General features: G+C 37.8%; 1 protein-coding gene and 1 long non-coding RNA gene across 8 annotated transcripts in view; one reads left to right on the forward strand and one right to left on the reverse strand.

Moving 5' to 3' along the window:
• LOC102692022 (voltage-dependent R-type calcium channel subunit alpha-1E) overlaps window positions 1-16,324 on the forward strand; it is a 177,999-nt gene that overhangs the window by 108,319 nt on the left and 53,356 nt on the right. For 5 of the 7 annotated variants that reach the window (XM_069194329.1, XM_069194332.1, XM_069194328.1 and 2 more), the window contains exons 13-19: window positions 2,815-2,946; window positions 3,782-3,851; window positions 4,309-4,426; window positions 6,153-6,220; window positions 6,932-7,029; window positions 12,036-12,719; window positions 12,985-13,280. In XM_069194329.1, coding sequence (XP_069050430.1) covers window positions 2,815-2,946; window positions 3,782-3,851; window positions 4,309-4,426; window positions 6,153-6,220; window positions 6,932-7,029; window positions 12,036-12,719; window positions 12,985-13,280 — 1,466 coding nt within the window. The remainder of the gene's footprint in view (window positions 1-2,814; window positions 2,947-3,781; window positions 3,852-4,308; window positions 4,427-6,152; window positions 6,221-6,931; window positions 7,030-12,035; window positions 12,720-12,984; window positions 13,281-16,324) is intronic. The other 2 variants (XM_069194330.1, XM_069194333.1) reach the window with 2 other exon arrangements.
• Window positions 8,642-15,557, reverse strand: LOC107078528 (uncharacterized). The gene is made up of 4 exons (XR_001479474.2): window positions 14,205-15,557; window positions 12,090-12,155; window positions 9,287-9,483; window positions 8,642-8,856 (listed from the first exon to the last, which is right to left on the reverse strand). It is a non-coding gene; the product is annotated as an uncharacterized lncRNA (long non-coding RNA).

The following is a 16,324-nucleotide window of genomic DNA, read 5'->3' on the forward strand; positions in this document are numbered from 1 at the left end:
CCATTCACTATCACAAACACACATGACAGCACTCAACACATGGCTCAGTACCACAGTATCACATAGCTGGTGATTCGAAACATCAGCCTTCAACTGTTGACAAGACTGCACTTCACCAGGCTCTCCCTCAGAGTCCAAGACACTGAGTGCTGCAGAGTGCGACAATAACTACAATTGGACATTTAATAAGCTTGAGTTCTTCTTGTACTTGAAACACATCTGCCTGTCTTGTACTAATATGTTTTTTGTCTTTGCATTGCTTGAGGCATGTGGTTGTCTTCTTGCTTAGTGAACACCTGAGTGAAATACTTGATAAATACAGTGTCTCTGTCATTTCCCTTTCATAACCCAGATTTTATTTTGTCCTTTCCTGTTATTTTGCTGTTGCAGTACTGAAAAACGTTTTGATATTTATCAATAATGTGTTGATATTTTAACCCTTCACTCTGTAATATTCCTTTCTCTCTTGACCTTTTTTGACACATTTTTATTTGTGCTTACAATTCATTGTAGTCCATTTATTTAACTGGATCTTGTTTTTTTTTCATAACTTCATAAAGTGTTTTTCCTTTATATTTGTTCTAATTGATTTGTTGAACCATGTGGGGTACCATTTAGCTTTTAATTTATTCACGTTCGGGATTAATCTGTTCTGTGATTCTGGCAGAATTAGTTTAAACTGTTGTCATCTATTCAGTCTTGTCCCATTTTACTTCTCTTAAACTGTCTTATTTTTTAAGTCTGTATCATGAAACGATAAACTTTTGGACTTTTGCATAGTTTGTATGTACTGTACAGGACATAAGCATGCTATGTTATGATCGTAGTTGCCTCGCTACTGTACTTCAGACATTTCAGTTTCTGCTGCTCTCATAAAAAACTACTTATTTTGCTCATAAAGTTTTTGTTTTTTACATATACTGTAGTGTAGAGTTATAATTTACATTTGTTGGTCTATACTGTAGCATACTCCTAACACTACACCTTTGGAATGCAGTTTTATAGAAGTCAGACCCATGTAGATTCTCAGGCTCTTGATTCCTCTAGGTTTAGTTCCTGAACCTGAATACTCTTTCTCATACTGTATATAGTGTAATGCTACCACTTCATCTATCTTTCCGGTCTCTCTGGAATAGTGTGGATATACTAATGTTGTATTTATCTCCATCATTTTAGATGTTCATTTAGCCATATTTCTGGGGTTCCAACAACATTATAAGAGTTAATTGCAGTTTTGACTGTAGTGTTTTTATTATCCCCAGCATTTAGGTGTTAAATGAGGACCTTGTTCAGTTTTTTTCCTTCGGATTTCCTTTTGACTGTGCTCCCAACCTACCTTTCTTTTGGATTTTCTTTGGTTTCTCCCTCTTTCTATTCTAGTTTAAATATCTTGTATCAAGACAGCTGGTGCCCATCTCATTCATATATAACCCATCACGTTTGTTGCCTTTATCAAGGAGTGATTGTTACCACACATTTAGTCTGCCATTTGAGTTCCTCAAGGATGGTCCACATGTTATGTACAGAAAGCTGCATATCATTGGTTTAAATCCTTTTTTTCCCTAAAGTATTACTGTATAAATATATTATATTGTAACGCCCTCGCCTGGTGGTGAGGAGGAAGCGCCCCTAGGCGCTCATAGTACCGGTGGGCATGCTGGGAGTTGTAGCCGGGGAGAGTCTGAGGTTCAGCACGATGACCAGCGGTTGACCCTACCTGTGTAAATAATGTAATTGTCACGCCCCACACTCTCTCTCGCAAACGACGTTACATTCCCGGAACCTCTGCTTCGCAATCTCATCCCTGATTGAACCCAGCACATTCTCACATGCATCAGATTCCTCAAATTCTCACTCCCTAACCAATCATCCAATCACACCCCTTTCCTTTCAGTATTTAAACCCCTTTCGCACACCTTCCCACGTTCACTATTGAAAAGCCTTTCTAGTATTCTCCATTGTGCGTTTCCAAACCTTTCAACTGATCTCCCGTTACGAATCTTCTGCTTCCACCTCTTGACCTCGCCTTCTGGATTTTGTCTTTTGAATTGTTTTTTGAATATCTCCCGTTACCGGACCCTCTGCCTCCCTTATCGACCCAGCCTTTGGATTTTGTCTTTTGGATTGTCCCTTTGCTTCTCTGCGTCCTGTGGGATTCCGGTCACGCATAAGGATCCTCCTATTCCACGTATAGGCTCCGTGACAGTAATAGTAGTTCTAGTGTCCTGTGTAGTCTTATAAGTTCTGAGAAGAACCTGTAAACGCTACAATATGAATGCCAAACTTAAAATGTTTTTAACCACATTTGATAATGCTCCTTCTATTTATTAACTGCTGACAGCTTGAGAATGAGAAGGTGTGGAAGTGTAGAATTGTAGTGAGTCTGTTTGCCCTGTTTCACAGCACGCTTTGTACTCTTCTTTCAGAGGATTGTATGAATATACTTTCCAGCAGCTTTTCATCTGACAGCACTTCTCAAAAGCTGAATGAATAGCTTTCACACTGTGGTACACTGTCCTGTTCCCATGTGTCTTTTATGTAAAGCTATAAGCAAGAACTACTCAAATAATTGTTTCTTTTAAAGAGTGGGTGTGGATTTCAGTTTTTGGCTTTAAAAAGGCATCTGTCTTCCTGCAGGTATGCATGTGCATTGCCCATATTTTTAAAATATTCCTTCATGGCGATGTATAATGGTAAAGCAATTGTCACTCTTAATATACAACGTTGTAACTCAAAATTGGTGTTCCACAGTGTGAAAGCTGAGCAACTGCCCACCTCAGACCTCTAAATCATGTGTTGTGTCCCCTGCACCAGGTACTGGGCTTCTCTAAGGAACCTTGTTGTATCCTTGATGAACTCCATGAAATCAATCATCAGCCTGCTCTTCTTGCTCTTCCTCTTCATTGTGGTCTTTGCCCTGCTGGGAATGCAGCTTTTTGGTGGCAGGTAACTATAATGCAGTGATTGTTAGAAGAGCCGTTGACCATTATGGTATTTGTAAGACTCTTCTTTAGTGAGCCCTTCGTTGGTGAATTAGGTCAAATTTGGATGCAAAGCCTAAACACATTTCAGGAAGTAAAGTGCATTTGATTTAATGGAAAGCCTTGCATATAACCCAGTTAAAAATAATGTGAACTGAAATAGAACAGTAATGGTGCACTTACAGTACATATTATTTATTAATCCATTGGCAAGAACGTCAGGGTCTTTAAAAACAACAACTGTCAAAGCATATAAAGGAAAATAATTGAAGTCTAAAGTACTTATTACTAAATGTTAAAAATGTTTAAAATATTACAGTGATGATATTAAAGAACAGATGTAATTGATCCAAGTGAAATCCATGGACCAGTAAAAGTATCAACAAAGTATTAGGTCATCAACATGGAAGGTAATCCAAACTGTCACAAGTACCACATAACTTGAAATCCACAGAAATTGTGATTTCAACGATACTAATTGCCTTTTTGTATTTTTGAGTGATTAATGCAGATGAGCGCACTCACAGATCACTAAACAAGGTTTTCATTGTAGTGACAGCTTTAGAAATAGTTACACCACCTGGAGATATAATTTGACAGCTATAGCAACAGTGGCTTTGTTTCGCAAAAAGAATCATTTTAAGCTTCATTACCAACACCACATTAAGTAGACATTTTGACTTAGACAGACTGACTGAAGGTTTGTTTGCTAAAAAGTGATTTCCTATTGTGGAAAGATTTTCTGTGCTCCTAAACGTTTGTTTGTTTGTTTGTTTGTTTTTTGTCTTCATTCACTATAGGTTCATCTTTGAGGATTATACTCCAACCAACTTTGACACATTTCCAGCAGCGATTATGACAGTGTTCCAGGTTTGGCTTAATTATTGATGATAAGTTGTTTTTAAAGACCTCACAGTACTCTGAAGGTTTGTGGAAAGTCTGACTTACTCTGATATCTAAAAGCACATTTTTAGTTCTGACAGACTTGTTTACTCCCAGAAGATTTCTCAGCACTGACCAAATCTGGTGTTGAATCACTTCTACTGCGGGTTTGCAAAAATCAAGTGCAAGTGTACTTTGGTTTAAAATAATATTACATCAATTTGCAAAAAAAATAAAATCATACATCTGGGTTGTTATGTCAAACAGAGACAGTAATTCACTCACCTGAAGAACAAATAATGTGATACATGTGGGTTTGGAATTGCCGTCTAGGCTCTCTCAAGTCAGATGAAACAGAAAAGGCAGATGAAGCAATTGAGCTCTTGAGCATTCCAGATATGCTCTGAATGTGCCACAGACAGGGAATGTGTGTCTATGTACACAGATCCTGACTGGAGAGGACTGGAATGAAGTGATGTACAATGGGATCCGCTCACAGGGGGGAGTGAGGTCGGGCATGTGGTCCTCTATATACTTCATTGTGCTCACTCTGTTTGGAAACTGTATCCTTTTCCCATGTTAAATGCACAGCAGTTGTAAATATAAGATGTCTGGTTCTGAAGAATGAGATGTGTTTCTTGCATTCATTCAGCTGCTTAAGTTACCTAGCTGTATTCTTCATAAGGAATTAAAATACATTTTTTAACCTGTTTTTTTTTAATTGTAAGTGAATACTCTGCACTGGGTATTATCACAAATAGAAACTACTGTTTTAAGTGATAACAGTACATTTTGCTTAAAATGGTATTATTATAGTTTGATAATAATATGAATTTCAATACACTTCAATTAAATCTTTTTATATTTGCTTGTTGCTGCTCGATAAGAGTATACAGTTAATGCTTGCTGCTTTTCAATGCTAGATTCTAGTATTTCTTTGTTAATTTGAAACACCTGTTCTGTGTAACTATCTTTTTGACACTTTTAAAGACGTTTTTTCTTTTTCAGTTGTTTTCCATTCTTTCTCTGAAGAAGTCCAAAACACATCAGTTGTGTCTCCTGTGATTCTATTGTTTCTTAATTTCCATAAAGAAATTGACTTATCCCCCTGTATTGTGGTTGTCCAAATGGGGGTATGCTTTATACTATTATAATTAAAACTCCATGTTTCATCATTTGCATTTTATTAATTTTTTTGGTACAGTACAGTGGTTCTCAATCCAAGTTCTGTGCAACCATTGCGTCTTCTGATTTGTGCTCCAGTTTTTAATCACAGACTGTTTGATTACAGTTTTCTATTTTAGGTTCTTAAAATTTTCTGGCCACTTTTTAGGGTTTGTATGAACCCAATTTTTGAGGTTCAGAATTACCTTTATTCGAGTGTCTCAGCTAAAGACTGGATTTAAAAAGGACAAAAAGTGGGAGTGTGTCATGCATTATCATTCCCAAGTGGTGTCATAAATTGATCATCTATTTAAAGCTGTTCAGTCTGGAAATCATTAATTATTTGCAGGTTATTAATTTTCATGCTGAAGAGAGGTTACATTAAGTCATTTATTTTGAAGGCATTTGAATAATATAGTTTATAATGGGTATTTTGGAACCAAGGTCTCAGTACGGAAACAGTCTAAACAAGGAAGCAGATCAGTCACAGGCACCAATTTGCACCAGTAGTTAAGAGCCCAGTTGAAATCAAAACCAACAGGTGACGAGACCCCAAAGGACCAGGATTGAGAGCCACTACTTTAGCAATGTCCCCAGTGACAGTTTGACATGGTTTTCTATGATTTTACCTGAGTTTTTCTAGTTTCCTAAGATTTTAACATTCCTTCATTGTGGATTATTGCATTTGGAAATGGGAATACTGCAATACACCTTAATACATTTGTCTAAAGAATTTACTATACTACAGGTAATACAGCAAGGTTTATTCATGGCCCATTATGGTATAGTAAAGAATAGTGCAGCTACTGGTAGGACAGCTGACGTCATAGGACATCTAGACGTTTGTTAATACCATATTGACTTCACCATAGGAAGCTTGTACAAGTGTCATAACAAAAGCTGAACTTCAGGCTAAATATTATCATTTGTTGATGCTTGTGTAGTGTATTTAGTTTTGCAAGAGGATTATAAAGCAGTCATTTCTCAGTGAAAAACTTTTTGAAGCCACAGAATTATTAAATTAAATGTTTTTACAGTATTTATTGGTTACATGATTTTATAGTGAGTACTTTTAGGAGTTTTTAGGAGTCGTGTTGCAGAGTTCCTTGATGTTTCTGTGAACAGACACATTGCTGAATGTGTTCTTGGCCATCGCTGTGGACAATTTGGCCAATGCTCAGGAACTGACCAAGGTAAGAATTATTCTTTTCTTATCATTCTTATCAGATTGACAAAGTAAGCAAATAAGCTTCAATAGCATGGCAAGGTATCTTTCCTACTCCCATAAAAATGTCTCCTGTTTAATAGGTGATCAGAAAGACTCTAAATGAGTCTCAAAGTAGTACTGTAAATGTCTTGACGTGTGTGATTTGGTGTTATGGTGATGTGAAGAATGAGGGAGGTACAGTATAGAGATCACAAACAGATTATTTTTAAAGCATGGAGATGGTAACCTAGAGCTTAGACGGTGCTGGTTGAAATCAAAATCACAAAATACAGTAAATACAGGAGGCTTATAACTACCTATCCATCATGTCATTTAACTGGATACTTGTACTAAGCAGGTCTGATTGCTGTTCTTTGGTATTGAAACATCAGGCTGTCTTGAATCACTGCTTTTTGTAGTGCCTTACTTTGGCCATGCAAGGAACCTAATAGAAGAGAATTCCAATAGCCCATATATACTGTATATATTTGCTATACACACAGATTTGAATAGTGCAAGTAAATGTTTTCTTCCAGCATATGTACAGTAAATCATGTTTGTTCTGCTTGGTTCTTTCTCTCATGATATGTCCCAGTGAGGGCAATGTTCCAAGAGCCTACCCTGAAGAGCAAAGTGGAAGGGAAAGTCATTTTTGATAGAAACTGGTTCATTGTGTTCAACTGGTTTTCTTCATCAGGATGAAGAAGAGGAAGAGGAGGCCTTCAATCAAAAGCATGCCCTGCAGAAAGCAAAGGAAGTCAGCCCCATGTCCGCCCCGTACCTCATGGCAGCAGAGTGAGTTATCTCTCGATGCCTGTCTTTGCCTGATGTTTGTTGATATGCTCTTTCTGGATCCCACAGTACCATCACCTCCCACCATTTACCAGAAGAATCCCTTTGCCTGGATGCTGGGATCTAGGCAGCTCAGGGGACCTCCTCTGTTCTCCTTAATCAATTGAAGAAGTTAGCTCAGGCCTATAACTAACAAGGCACTCTTTTCTGCAAGGGGTACATCATACTTTACATGGAGCTGTCTCTATGAGCATTAATGAGATTGTTTTGTAATGTTAATTGCTTTTTACCTTGCTAGTATTCATGCTAATTACATTTTTGAAAGTTAAGTTAAATTTAAAAATAAATCTATTATGCATATAGCAACATGCAAGTGGAGGACTGAATTCAACTGAGGTTTCTCTATAAGCCCTTTATCGAGAACAGTAACAATAATCTCACAGCATTAAGAAATTCTTAATTTCTGTAAAACTTAAGAAAAACAGCAAAATTCCCAGTTTGGTTAAACTAGCACACTTTTCAGCTTGGATTGTTCTTGAGAAGAACTTTGATGAGAAATGGAAACCAAATTGTTTCAGGCAGATGAAATAAGGCAGTGTTAACAAGTCGAGATTTAGGAATTGTGAGTTTAGGGTATGGTTTAAAGGTCATTTTATGAAACCCTGTGGAACAAACCCTCACCCTTCCCTCCTTTCTAATTCCTCTAACACATCCCCCCAAACAGGGATGCCCAAACATTTTTTTGAACTGGCCTGGCTTCTTTTCAGCAGAAATTAGAAGGCAGGAACTCAAATATGTTTAGTATGGCTTAACAGGATCCTTGTCTGTATTTGTTGTTCTTTGGATCAAAAGTATACAGAAAGATATGATGGACATGAATCGGAGGGATGAATGTGTAGTTTTGAAAATCTGCTGCTGTACTTAGAGTCAGAAAGGGCTTAAAGTCTGTCATCTTTATTTTTATTTTTAAAATGGCTTTTCTTCTGGTAGATCGGTTTCAAACAAAATGCAAATACTTAACTCAAGAGGCAGTGCATCTTCACTTTTTTGTGTTTATCCTGTATAATTTACTCTGAACAGCTTTAAAATTGACATGTCTCCATGGCTACCGGCAGACTTCCCAGTGCCTTGCTGGAGAAAGAATCTAACTGGTAGTCATAGAGACTGTTTCCCAGGTGCCAGCAGGAAATGGGAAATTGAAGACAAGCTGGGATTTCTGAAAGTTAACATTCTATATGCTTCAGTTAGAAAACAAATTTTTGGTCTGTATAACAACCCAAGTATTACGTAGTTGTTATCCATGTTTCAAAAGCAACCATCCTTTTGCAATAGATCCATAAAGGATCAATCAAATGTTACACCTACCTAGTCATACACGTCACTGTATGGAAACACATTTATTTATCTATGGTACTATAAGTTGATTAAAAACATCCAGCCATGGTTGTGCTGTCCTAACAATAGTAGGTTAAAAAAACCTGTAAACCTCAAACCTGTAAATAAAATGGAGGAAGGCAAAGAAGACCAAAAGCATAGCGCACAGTAACTTAGTTTTGACAGAGTTTTATCTAGTAAAATTGTACAAGTGCCTCTGCTTTGATCACAGAAATTTCTGTCATTGCATTAACTTCCTGCTCTAGCTTCATAGATTAATATAAGATCATTCTCAGACTCATCCATCAGCTCAGCAGGCTCTTGGGGCTTGCTTGGATAAAGATTGGCAGGCATTCTCCGTGTATTTTAGTCAATGGCAGATGTCATTCAACAGTCCTCATCGAGTCCTCATACATAATCCCCATCAGCCACTGATCCTGGTAAACAAGTTGAAATCTGTTTGGAAAGAATAGGGCACATGGCAGAGGTCAAGAGCTGACAACTGTTCTATACCATTATTGGAAGCCAGTTCATTACTGGGCCATAGAGAAAGGGACAATTTAGTGTCCCTAGTCAAGCCCAGCCTGCATGTCTTTGGCAAGGTCGGAGGAAACCGAGACCAAGACCCCGAAGCTGTATGACCTTTGATTAATTTTTAGATTAAAAGCACAAACTTAAATAAATATTGCAGACTACCTGAAAAAATAATCTTAATATGAGGTCATTTGGTCTTAAAGTGACATCTAAATTTTCATTGTATGTTTTATCCAGAGAATATTTTTCTGGTGAATGTATTTACTGTACTTTGTGAATGAACTGTAGTTTGGGCATCCCTGCTGTCACTAACTTGAATTTTCCTGAGAGATCCTACAAGAAATGTTCTTACAAAAAACAACTGGTCAGCACTGATGCTCTCAGCTGTCCTCTGGCTCCATTGAAAGTGTTTTAAGGCACCGCGTCTGTCTTTTTGTCTTCTGAGCAGCACAGTACAGTACAGGCGACTTCTGCTTTCATATGCTCAAATGGGAGATGCAGCTAAAACTGCACAGCACTTCTGATGGCCTTGGCTTCCTAAAGGGTGCTCTTCAGAAAAAGTTTACCATGATATACTGTACAATGAAAAATGAAGGAAAAAATGCAATAGAAGCATGGTGGAGCATGGGCTAGCATGGTCAGATAGTCTCGCACGCTGAAAACCTGAAAGTCTGGATATACAGTACCACATGTAACCATTGCATGAGCATGGTGAACTGCAAAATAACTGAAAATGTATCAGGGTAAACTTTAAAGTACTTCCTCAATGCTTATATGTAGCTTTAATAATGAAATTCTGTGACTATTCAATTATGAGTGAGAATGAAATTGTATCATGTGATAGCTATCCACTGTACTGTAACTTACGCTATATTTCTGTCTTAGCTAATGTACTGTATCTGAAAAAGCAGGGTGGCTTGTGGTAAACAAGATGATGAAGATTTTTGACACATTAAGTGTGCTCCATAGTTTTAAGGTCTCAGCACTAGCCTTGGTTGACCTTGCAATATTTAATATTAACACACCTGCAACTAGCTAGACAGGTTGTCCATGATCCCAACCACATGCATTTAAGGTTCTTGTAGGAAACTCCTGCAGGAGATTTAGTTATCCACCTTGTTCATGTGAAGCCCATGTCCACTCTGCAGCATTGCACAGTTTCTACTGTAAAATCTGTAGAATCTGTGATTTTTAACTTAACCTACTTATTATTGGCCATACAAAAACAACTTTACTTACTATAACTTAATATCTCTCTGACTCTGATATCTCTTAGAAAAGAAGGCTGTGGTACATGATGGTCTAAGCCAAGAGAAGAGTGCACATGTAGCATGGTGAAAAATAAAACTAAAATCGCATGTTAAAGCACAGAGAAGACAAAGTGCAGCATGTCTGAAACCATGATTTACCCTGATAAATCACAGTGCATGAAAGTGACCAGCATGAACAAAATACGTATGTTCCCTTGTAAACATGAATCTGTAAATTACCACAGCTCTTTATAAGGGATATTGGCTGGTGCTTTATGTTTGGATAATGGGCATCACCTACATTTGTTTTATCCCTGTTCCATATCTGACAGTCTAACATTCCAAAAGCATTTTAGATTAAGATTTCATGTCTGTATAACTATATAGATTTTATATGTTGCAACTATTGATGTTATATCTTTTGTTCTGATCTGATATTGCTTCCATCTTGTTGTCATGTGGCTCTTTGCCTTCCCAGTGATACAGACCAATGTGTTTTAACATACTTATAGTCCTTACAGTATATCGTCTAAAACATTATAGCGATAGGACTATACTTTAAATAGCTTTAGTCTTACATAGAATGTAACCTTAACCAAAGCGCAGGCTGTAAAGATGGAAGAACTTTGTAAACAAAACAAAAAAATCCCCAATATTTCAGAATTTTAACTATTTTAATATAAAATATTTGACATTTTTAAAGCTTCTGGTTTTTAGAGCTTTCATCAATAGATTATCAATAGATTTTCTGCCGTGTTTAGACCTCATGTGATACACTACCTGTTTAAGATATTTGTGTATCCTAAATAAAAATGCCAGTAGAAAAATGTGTTCAATTCATGGGTGTTTACTCCCGAAGAACTATAATATCTTGTTAACCATAGTCTTTCACTTGTAAGCTAGTAATAACTGTAATAACTGTTAAGGTATTATTAAAGCATTAAATGTTATTTTTTCTTTGTAACTACAAAACAAACGTTGGCTTTTATGAAACAAACAACAAAACATATCATTAAGGCCTGAAGAATTAGAGGCCCTTAATCCAGTAAATCTTTGTGAGTGGATAGCACACTCCATGGCCCTCGACTATGGCCTAAGTTTTAGAAAGAAAGGTTGTTTCCTTTTGGACTGTGTCACTGGGGTTGTTTTGTCTCTGTTCACAACAACACTAATGTCTTGTTTTCAACCAATCGCTCATTGATTACACGGACCACACAAGAGTGCAAGTACGAGTAAGTAATGCTGTATGTTCATTTTAATTACAACACAGCCTGCCTGATTTTCTTAACTCGGTAAATGTCTTTTCTTTTCTCTCTTTTTTTAATTATCTAAACTTTAAACCTGTATTTGTATCCCCCCACAGCTTCTGTTACAGTGCTTTCTGCATTTCTCCGTTTTAACTATTATTTTTGTTATGTTTAACTTGCATTTTGATGTGTTTCTTTAATACTTTTCTCTAGCATTTTTTTTGTTAGATGGGTATTCTTTTAACATGATTTACCAAGCTTTGAAAATCAGAACTGTAAATCAGTTTTCAGGATTTTTGTTTTTTCCACTCCAGTACATTTCTTTCTGTACTAGACAATAGAAATGCATACATGTATAAGGTGCCATACACTAAGAACATCTACAACTAAATATGTTAAAATCTATATTTATTCATATAACAGCACTAACAGTGGATTATGTTTCAAACATTTTGTACTGGACCATAAACAAAACACTTGAAAACAGGTCTTAGAGTGTATTACTTGTGTTTTATGACGTTGAAAATAATTAGAATAAATGATGTCTTGTACTGATTCTCTCCTGCTGTTATTAACTTCAATTTTATTCCCATTGTTCCACCAGGAGAAAAAGGCCCTTTCTGTATAGGAAAAGAGCAATCCACAGAAGTAGACACACCTTTAAGATCGAGGCCGTTGGGAATCTAGAAGCTCTGCCCGACGCCCAGCCGCTGAATGCCCCTAACTATTTTATGTCCAGGAGAGAAAGGAGAAGGAGAATGACCATGTCAGTATGGGAGCAGAGAACCAGTCAGCTGAGGAGGCGAAGGCAGATGTCTAGCCGGGAGATTCTTTTCAGCAATCCCGGTGAAGATCTGGAGAGGTCAGCCAGCTGCCCAAGACATAGAAAACCCATAGCCACAGACAGCTTGAGACGGATCCCTGAACCCCCTATCCCTGAGCCGGAACCCCTTCCAGGCCCCGAGGAGAAGCTTGGAATCACTAACCACTGCCAGCCCCCCAAGGAAGGCCGACAGAGCCCCAGAGCCAATGGAGAGAGGAGCCATCGTTCGACCCGCCGGAACCGCATGGCGCTAGGAGAGGGGGCAGCCACGGAAGAGGGGGCGAGGGCTCGCAGGAGCAGCAGGCACCGGCACCGAGAGCGAATGGAAGGGAAGGGCAAGGACTCGCCCCACAGCGAGGGCAGCCGTTCCGTCAGTCGGGAGAGGAGGCTGGAGGAGCCGGAACGAGATTTGGGAGAGGCAAAGAATGGGGGGAATGGCAAAATAGAGTGTGAGGGCGAGCAAAGGTAAGGAAAGCAAATTGACTGCATATACAGGTACTGTACATACTGTAAAGTATATATTCTGTTATTCTTCCAAAGTACACCTTAAGATATAGAGGCTAGACAATGTGCCTTGAAGTGAACTGCATGGCACAAAAAGCATGTGCACTGCAATTGGAAAGCTAACAAATTATAATACTTTACTATATTAAATGCAGAGTACAAGACGGCTATGTCAATTAGCAAACATAACTTCAGCTCTCTTTCAATTCAATTTCCTGTATCCCAGTAGGTTAAATGAAACCACCCCTGAGCCGACCGAAACAAAGCCTGTGACAAACTCGCCCAAAATGGAGGAACAAGATGTTAATGAGGTCTTGAAGAGTGACAACCCCCCTCTCCAGCCCTCTAAAGACACCACAATGAAACCTGAGACTGGTGGGGAAGTCCCCCCCGACACCGTGGGAATGAGCGAATCTGAAAATAATCCTGCCTTGTTGAACCAAGACAAGCCTTCACTAAATGCCAGCATTGTCATTGAAGTGACCGGCGTCCAGTCCCCATTGGAGCTGACTCCTATAGCAGGTATAGACAAACTCAAGCTAGAGGTGTGACTGAGCCGACTTCTAAAATATATAGTGGAAATGTGAGTGAGTTTAATCAATCTGATGACTGTGCCATCACAGTGTCCACATCAGCCATTTTGTTGGTGAAGCAGTTGGTGATCATAGACTGTGGGAAATCATACTACCATTTGTTAGTAAAAATAATAAACGTAGCAGTTAACAGGCTCAATGCACCACTTGATATTTTAAAACTAGGATTATCTTAGTCAATTAGAATGCCTGCAAAAAATTGCTTTTGTTATTTGTATTATTGTTTTCACTAGCCATGGTTCCCTGATTTTGAAGAAGCAGTTAGAAAATTAAAGAATGAATGGTCAGATTTCTTCAAAACGTATCTATATTGTAGAAACACAGCAGGAGGGGAGCAAATTGGAGGATTTTTCTCCCCACTATGTCCCCCAGAGGCCTGTGGAGGATGATCAGCTTCACACCTGCACCTGATCAGTGTGACACCTTATGAACCTTATGGTTCTGCAACCTAAGCAAGGGAACAGAACCTTAGAAGCACAGCCAGGCAGAATTAAAGGACTTGAGTTTTTTCTCGAGGACTTCTTTTTCTTTCAATTGCTGTGGCAATTTCTGTAACCATGCTACACAATGACTGCTCAAGCTGTTGCCCACATCCTCCACCATATGCAACACCACATCGGGTAGAGTAGTGTCATGGGTAATTTTACTTAGGCTGCATCTCAGTAAACAAACACCCCAAACCAGTCATATAGTGCTTGTATTTGCAGTGTAGAACATAACCAAACATATTAAAAACAATTCTTAGATCCTTCTTTGAAGCTCTGACTCATCTTCTTGGAGTCCCTAACTATTAACAAGGCCACTGAGCTAATTTTAAGTTTTACCAAAACACTGAAAAGATAAACACACACACCTCTGCCTGGTCAGTTGCTTGTTCTCTTCCAGCTCTTGATCATGTTCTCAGTCATACTTCTCAGACTCTCTGGATTTCTCCTGTAGTCTAGATGCACCCTTCAAGGTCCCCCACTCTGTGACAGGTCCCAGAATGTGTAGAGTCTACTTCCTCCCATGAATTTCAGCAGTTCCTGGGTCTACTAGCTCTCCAAGCAAATAGCAGTTACATACAAATATACTCTAGACCCACAAGGAAGGCAGTAAATAAGACAGTAAAAATATTTAAGTTTCACAAGTCTTTGTCTGAGCCGTTATCTACAGCAGAGGACATGATGAGTTCTTTCATACTGTAGTAAAACAAGCATCCTTGGAAAGTAGACAACACCAAGAAGAAAAACATAAAGGCTGAAATTCAACACTGGCTGGTGCCTTGGTTTGATCCATGGCGGGAACCCATACAGAACTGTGCCAGTGGTGTAGAAATGTTTGTGCAACCTGAACAGTTCTTTTCTGTGTGGAGACTCATACTAGTTTTATAGAGGCCTTATACCAGCAGAAGGGGATTTGCAGAAAATCACTCAGTTGTTCCAAAAATAAGAGTTCAGAATGAAAAATGTTCTAGTAATGCCAAAACTATTCTAGACATCATGGAGATCATGGAGATATGATAAGCACTGAGTTGGAAAGTGAACAGTTTTGATTTCAAGATAAAAAATATTCAGCTACAAGACTGGCACCTACAGTACAATATATAACCGAAAAAAATAAATGTATCTGATAGAATGGCAGAGGCAATCCAAATTACATTTACCAAAAGAGGGATTCCTCCAGAAAAAGTCTGGACATGGCAGTTCTTCTGACCTCAAGCAATTCCCTCTCCACTCAGAAAATAGTGCATCAGTTTATGTCACTGGGCTTCTTCTGATACAATCCTGTATGTTTGTGGTTAAGGTAGTTAAAGCTACACAGAGCCAGTATGGTGCTTGTAGGGAGAGAGATTCAGGACAGTGGGCAGCTTATCCCCTGTTTGAGTCTTTTTGTGCTTGTTCAGCCCACATTGAGAACTCTTCAGCCACTGAGAGCCCTCCATTACTCACTCTCTAAGTCCCACGCTAACCTGCAGGCTTACAAGAGCCCTGTCATAAACTGAGTTTTTTCAGAGGAGTACTGCGGATTTTCAAGAGTTTGTTGTGTTTTTTTTTTCTAGTTCAGGCTTTTGTTTTGTTAAAAATAGGGATAAAGCACCCTTTGGAATATGAGTTAGCAACCGCTTGTCTGCCTATTTCAAATACTAGGAGAAGTTAATTTGTTGGGTTAAAAGCTGTCCAGTTGGTTCTAATATGATCTTAGCAATAATGTATTAAAATTAAATGCTTACTCCAGACATAATTTAAATAATCCTGTAAATCCCCTAAAAATAAATTGCTGAATGAAATGTACATTTACTGTATACCGTAGGTAGTCATTTTTATTATTCATACTAATACATTTTATTAATAATAAAATGTGCTTTATCTTTAGCCAGAACTACAAAGAAAACAGACACAACCTACTGTATAAGGGTCGGTATGGAATTAATCATGCTGATTTCCTAATTCAAATATTTTGTTTCTTAATATATACATTTCAATTTAAATAATTCCTAGATTCACAAATAAATCCTACATTTTAGAAATTGGTAGTTTCCTTTTTTTTTACTTTACAGTTTTGTTCAGCATAATACTAAGGTTAGTAATTATCAGAATTAAAAATACAAATGCATGCTCTGTGATAGTTGTTTTTATGTACTGTATACAGTATTTTAATTTTTTATTAAAATTACTGGATAATTTGTTATTTCAAAAAGACCAATTAGCTTTTCTAATTAACTTTTTAAATGTAATGTTCCTCTCACACAGGAAATGTATTTTCAGTATGTGTAAATAGTGGAGGCTGCCACAAAGTAAATTAAAGTGACAAACAGCATTTCCTTGAAATTATAAAATCAAAGCAAGCATATTCAGTATAGGAACTCTCCAACTTAAGCAACTACTACATTCCAGATAACCTTAATAGGCCAAAATGTCCATAAGTTCTATAAAAATTGTTTGCACATTATTATTACACTACTGTAATAATACATAATTACACTATTACTGT

Source organism: Lepisosteus oculatus, chromosome 9 (genome assembly GCF_040954835.1).
Source record: "Lepisosteus oculatus isolate fLepOcu1 chromosome 9, fLepOcu1.hap2, whole genome shotgun sequence".
NCBI lineage: Eukaryota > Metazoa > Chordata > Actinopteri > Semionotiformes > Lepisosteidae > Lepisosteus > Lepisosteus oculatus.